At 28.8% G+C, this 6,733-nt stretch overlaps 1 protein-coding gene across 1 annotated transcript; it reads left to right on the forward strand.

Moving 5' to 3' along the window:
• The first annotated feature begins 4,821 nt into the window (after positions 1-4,821).
• Positions 4,822-6,051, forward strand: LOC107446252 (putative glutamate receptor). The gene has a single exon (XM_016060851.4). The coding sequence runs from the start codon at positions 4,822-4,824 to the stop codon at positions 6,049-6,051; it is 1,230 nt and encodes a 409-aa protein (XP_015916337.2).
• Positions 6,052-6,733: the final 682 nt, after the last annotated feature.

The raw sequence follows: 6,733 nt of genomic DNA on the forward strand, positions 1-6,733 counted from the left end.
TATAAGGGTTAATAAGTGTTGTATTTTATATATACATATATTTTTGTATTTAATTTATATAAGGGTCTGTTGACCTTTTAAATGATCCATTGTATTTGGCGTATGGGCCTATTGGCCTAGGCCGCTGTATATATAATAAATTCTATTCTCCCACATTCCACTACGATGAGGATTCGAGTTGAGGAAACATTTTCGTCGTATATTTGAGAGTTCCAGTTTATTTACAAACCACGTGATTTCGTTACGAAATAATTCTCAAATTTAACGAAATATAGCTCAGGCATTACTGAATCGGTCAAAAATTAGAGGTTCGCTTCTGAGAATTTAGGTAGCAGATATTAACTAATATTCCAGGCGTAAAAATACTTAACAAGAAAAGTGGTGAAAAATAATCACGTTTTATAATTGTTATAATTTAAACATTGTTGTTTTTGTATAATATTCATTGTATATATTTCAGAAAGAAAAAAACATTAGTACCGTTCATTATACCACTAAGATTGTGAAAAAATGAAGATACAATCTTCGGTTTATAGAATTAAGTATCATTTAAATTTGATGGACTTTTTTTAAAAAGGTGTTTTAAAAAACAATGGTAAACTTAAAGAATTCCTCAAAATAAAAAACTCTGAATTCCCCAGTGGAAATAAAATAGGAGTTTTTAAAAAATGAATATTTTTTAAAAACATACATTTTCTTTAAAATGAAAACTTCAACTGAAATAATATAAAATAATTCCATTTCAAAATTTTTGTAAAACAATTCCTTAATTTTTTCACTTCCCTAGAAATTTCCCTTTAATTATTTATTTTTTAATAGAAATAACGATGCTTTTTACATTGCAGAATCTTAATGTATATTAAAAAAGTTTCAATAAAAATTATTTCCAATATTTCAAATTCATATAATATTTTTATTATTATTATTTAACTTAAATTATCACTATTTTATTTATTTTTCTTCAACAAAAACCAAGGTGTCACAGTCATAAAGGAAAATAAAGTTCAATAAATATTGTTAAAAAAAATATTTAGATGTATGACTTTTAGAACATAAAACTGATTAAACTACTTATTTTGCTTTGCGCTTTCTAACAACAATTATAGAAATACTCAATAAAATTGAAAAATCTTTCCTAGGAAACTTTTTAATTAATAATAAAAATATCATTTTAAAATACGAAAAAGATTCGTTAAAAATTACGCAAGATATAAGTGTTTATAGGAATCGTTTCATACTGCGCGTCAGCGGAAAACATTTAAATAAAAAAAAATAGTGCGTGGAGTCCCTCCGTGCGGAAGAAGTTAAACTTCATAACCTGCGATGTTAATTGTAGAAGAATCAGCAGTCGTAGAAGGATCACTAGTTCCATTCAACGACTCTTTTTCCGGTTCCGCTCGCTTCCGTGCTCTGTAATAACGGTAATATTGTGCATTTTTCCCTCGTGGACCTCTTGAACCAGTGGAAGTGCTTGTGGTTGCCCCATCGTCTCGCCATGGAAAATGCATTTGTATTAATAATGTATCAAATCAATTGATATTCACAAGAGACGTACCTTGACATAACCTTAAATCCGTCGCATTGTCCGTGGGATTGTTTTCACTCATTTTTTACAATTGTTATCCACTAAATTTGAAAATAAAAAATACTATCCTATTAAATATATGTGTATCAAATCAAACTAAAAAAATATTTATAGAAAAATAATACTTTTATGACTTTTATTATTTTTATGCTAGTGAGAACCAAAACAATATGGAAATGAATGAGGGAAAACTGGATCCTATCACGTGATTTCCCGGCCAATAAAAATGTAGCGTTAAACGTTTAACGCAACCTTGTTGGAAGCCGCATAAGAAGTATCACTTCAAAAATGTTTTCGTAATTTCTTCATCGATTTTTTTAAAATCCTATTTGGTAAAATGAAGAAGGTCCTATTTGAACATCTTAAAAATGTCAATGGTTTTTAGAAGTTTCCAAAGTAGTTTTCTTACTTTTTCTTAAACGTTCTAAATGATACTGGGTTTTCCACAAATATTATTTCGCATTATATAACAAACTTTAATAACAAATGATAAAGCCCTGAAATTATGATACGGAACGAAATGTGATGATATTAGGAAGGAAAACATGTGAAAAAAATGATTTAATAGGGAATCACCCTATATAATATTTTCATTAATTTTAGTCAGATAAAGAACGCCCTATTTGAACATCTAGGAAAGATCATAAGTTTTTAGAAATTTTTAAAGTAATTTTCATACTTTTTCTTAAATCCTTTAAATGTTCAGGGGATCTTCCACCATTAATATATAACTGTTATCATATATATATATATATATATATATATATATATATATATATATATATATATATATATATATATATATATATATATATATATAATAAAATTTGTTATATATAACAAATTTTATTTTGTATTATATGACATACTTCAATATGAAATGACAATGCCTCAAAATGTTGATACGGAACAATTTGTGATGATATTAGGAAAGAAAATACATGAAATATTGTAATCGGCAAAGATTCTAATGCCTATGTCATTTTCAATAAATCTTTTTTAATAAATCTTGTTTAATTGCTCAAAATAAAATTTGTGGAAAGCCCCTTACCACTCAAAGCTTTCTTTTTTATATTTTTCAAAACTACTTAAAAAAACTGCTAAGCCTTTTTTATATTTTTAAGATATTCAAATCGAGATTTTTTGATAGATACCCAAATGCAATTTAAAATAAAAGCATGAAAAAATATATTTTTTAATGTTTTACGTGCATGCGCCGTATAAAAGGATTACTTTAACTACTTGTATCCTACACAAATTTTAAAAAGAAATTATTTTAAAATGATATGTTTATTAAAATTACAGCAAAAAATTGTTAAATTGTTTGCAGATATAGTTAGAAAATGCAAGGCAAAATAATTAGCATTAAAAAATGTTATTAAATATTTAATGAATATTTAAGCTAGATTTACGAAATTTTGTGCATTATTGCATATAAAAACGAAAGTAATTGATTTGCATTACAAGTTTATCGCCACAGTTTTTGATATAGAAAGTTCGTAATTTATTGCCGGCCCCTCAAACTTCTAAATGGTTTAAAATTTATTGATATTTTTAGAAATTGCATGATTTAAACAATTCTTAAGTTTAAAAATAATTTTCAAAATATTTCTTCGGGAATAAGAAAAATTTAGTTAATATAGGTTTTTTATTACTTTTAGAACTCTTGTAATTGTTTTGCTCTTTCTCTATTAAGTGTTCACGTTATTGTAATTCATCACAATTATTCATTAGTAATATTCATTACATTTAACAATGAGTTTCGATTCCAGAAAATAAGCACGTTTGTCATTTTTCAGATGTAATAATAAACAATAGCAAAAATAAATTTAAAAAAATCTCAAGAGAGTGCTTGAAACCCTGACGGTAAAACGTATAGATATCGCATTTCGAAATGAGCTGCTTTAAAATAAGATACTTATTCTGAAGTTATTTCTATAAAAACATGCAAAACCTTTGAAATTTATTGACGAAAAATACTCTTTATTTAACGGTTTATTAAAGGGAAAAATTTGTTTTTCCTTAAAAAAAAACCGTAAAAATCATATAATAAACTTAAATGTTAAGGTGTATAATTTAAGGCTTTATAAAATATTAAAAAAAAGAAAGAACCTATTTGTACAATCCACAATACGGTAAAAGTTTTTGTATCGGTAAAAAAACAGATTGCAAAATATCGAAAAATTTTAACTTTTAATAATCTTATAGCTGACTTTAAAAACAAAAAAACTAAACCCACATTTAGTTAAATAGAATTAAATGAGTAAGAAATCAATGATAAGACGTTTTACATGGTCCTGAAACATCTTAGTTAGCATTTTATCACTTATTTCATCTAATCTTACCATTAAATAAACATGCACATTATTTTCCTATCAATATATACACATTACTAGCAACAAAAATGTGGGGGGGGGGGGTGGAATTGCCCCAAAAATTTTGTTTAATGGCACAAACATTTAAACTATTTCAAGTACTGTTTTCTAGGGATATATAAAATATTAAGGGTTTAACTAAGAACTAACTTCGTACCAAGGTTTAAAAATTATGCTTGTTTAGAAACTAAAATTCTTTGTGCAATCAGAAAAGGGAATTCATGAATAACAAAATATTAGCAGAACATGAGATGCAAAAATGGATCTTGCCGCTCATTCAAGTAGCTTTATTTGTTTGTCTTTTATTTAAACATATAAAATTCTTGTATAAGCCTGCGCTTCTTATTTTATGAGGAACAATTCATTCATTAAAATTTTACAATTGAAACAGTTAAAATTTTTACCTGGCAACTTTCATGGACTAACTTGTGCACAAATAATTTGAGCATTTAATATATTATTAGGAATTAATAATGATTTGCACCTAGACTGAAAATATACAAACTAATGATTATTTTAAAATTCTTTAAAAATAATACTATATAGTTAAAGAAACTCGTTTCTTATGAAGATTAGCTTTGTAATAGTGTTTTTTTATTTTTCTGTTAGCTTTCAAGAACTGACTTGATTCAATAAAGCAAAGATAATTTCAAACCTGACAATCAATACGAAGCTTTTTATCCAACCGCAAAATATTCATACTAGTTCCAGAAGAATATTTCCATGAAGAATTCATTCATCTTATGAAGAACTGAGAAATTTTCGTATCAATGCAGCATCTCTATACTCTGCAAGTCTTCAAGAACAAACTTAACTCAAAGCACTTAATCTGAAATTAAATCTAAAAGGATTTTGTAAAAAATGGAGGCATATTTTCCACCTAAACTTAGAATTGCTGTTATACCCGATACCATAACCACACAAATTAAAAGAATCGACAACACAATCACTATTTCGGGTATTGAAGATGAATTTATAAAACTATTGTCACGCTATCTAAATTTCGAATATAAGATTCTTGTTCCCTCAGACTATTCGTACGGTTCCAAGGATGCATTCGGAAACTGGACTGGAATGATGGGAATGATAGCGAGGAATGAAACTGACATGGCATTCAGCTATATAAGTGTCACCGAAGAAAGGTCGACTGTAGCAGATTTCAGCGTACCTTACTACACTCTTGAAAAAACGTTTCTGATGAATCATGCTCCTTTCTTGCCGAAAACAACAGCATTCACGTATCCTTTCAGCAGTCTCACATGGATTTTATTTTTTGCCGTACTGCTCTTAGTGACAGTGCTATTTCGAGCTTTGATTTCGCCAAAAGACTCAATTATTTCGGTTTTCTTCAATGTGTGGGGATCTTCTTTCGGACAAGGAATGAGCTACAATCCTCGCTCAATGTCCAGGTGGATACCACTTGGAATTTGGCTCTTTTATTCATATTTTCTGATTCTGGGTTACAGCTCTGTCCTGTTATCATTTTTGACATCCCTAATCAAAATGAAACAAATAAAAGATTTCAAAGATCTCTACACCGCAGTCAGAGAGGGGAAAATGGAGTGTCTGGCTGCGGGACCCACCCTTGAAGCAGAATATTTGTCGCAAAGCATTGTACCTCATTTCAAAGGATTAGGGGAATACATTAAAAAGAATAAATGGTACTTCTATCCGAATATCAGCCAAATTGTTCCAGAAGACGTAGCAATACTTGGGAACCCGGCATTTTTCCGAGTACTTTTGGGGCCCCCTGAAATGTACTTTTTTTCAGAAGATGTTTTTGGAAATTTTCCTTCAGGTGTTGCAATCAGGAAAGATTTTTGCTGCAAAGAGCGCTTTAATCAAATGCTACTCCGAATTTTGAGTAGCGGCATGTATGAAAAATTCAGGAACGATGTCATTTTCAAAATCGAATTAAAGAGAAATTTAAACAGTAATTATTCTCAGAGTACATTAGCCTCACCTTTAGGGTTATCAGATTTAAGTGGTGTGTTTATTATACTTTTGATAGGCTGGGCAGTAGCTATTGTTACTTTGATAATGGAAATGACTTACAGCCTATGGTTACGCTCAAAACCCCAACAAACCTGATATCTAAATGACTTTTTGCTTACACAGCCTTCATTTTTTCACCTTTTTTAAAGCACAATATTATTATAAATTTTAAAAAAAGTTGTTACTAAATCCTATTCTAAATCTATGACCAGATTTCTTTGATATAACTAATTGCAGATGATTGATGATGAACTAATTGAGAAAAATGGCATTAATCGTATTTTTTTTTAAATCTTACCAATTCTGATTTTTAAAAACAAGCATTGCATTCGGAACACTCTAGTATATAAATTTTTCCTTCAGAGGAAGCTCTTTTGTAGCAGAGATCCACGCAGAGGAATCAGGTTGCTCTGTAGTTGCGTTAAGTCTATCGTTTTTTAAAATTTTTAAGGCAAATTTTGAACAGCCTGTGCGTGGATAACGCAGAACTAAAATAAGGTACAGATAATTAAATACAACATATATAAATACTTAGCAGCTTATAATGTTATGTTTTACTTGATTTTGACATTTTGTTCGAGCTTTGAATGACTCAATGCTTAAATCGTTACGCATTTGTCTAAATTATAGATCGTTCATGAGCAGACTTGAAACGGTGCATAGTAAGATTTAGCAGGACCATATCAACTTCAACAATTGAACAGGTCATTTAAACTGACTGAGAAATATTTCTGAGGTGACTTACACCCATTACTAAATTTCTTATTACGTAAGAGAG

The sequence above is a fragment of the Parasteatoda tepidariorum genome, chromosome 8 (genome assembly GCF_982258835.1).
Source record: "Parasteatoda tepidariorum strain Cologne lab strain chromosome 8, Ptep-v5.0, whole genome shotgun sequence".
NCBI lineage: Eukaryota > Metazoa > Arthropoda > Arachnida > Araneae > Theridiidae > Parasteatoda > Parasteatoda tepidariorum.

Excerpts from the sequence above, each read along its gene's own strand:
- LOC107446252 (XM_016060851.4), top strand. The coding sequence starts at position 4,822 with ATGGAGGCATATTTTCCACCTAAACTTAGAATTGCTGTTATACCCGAT.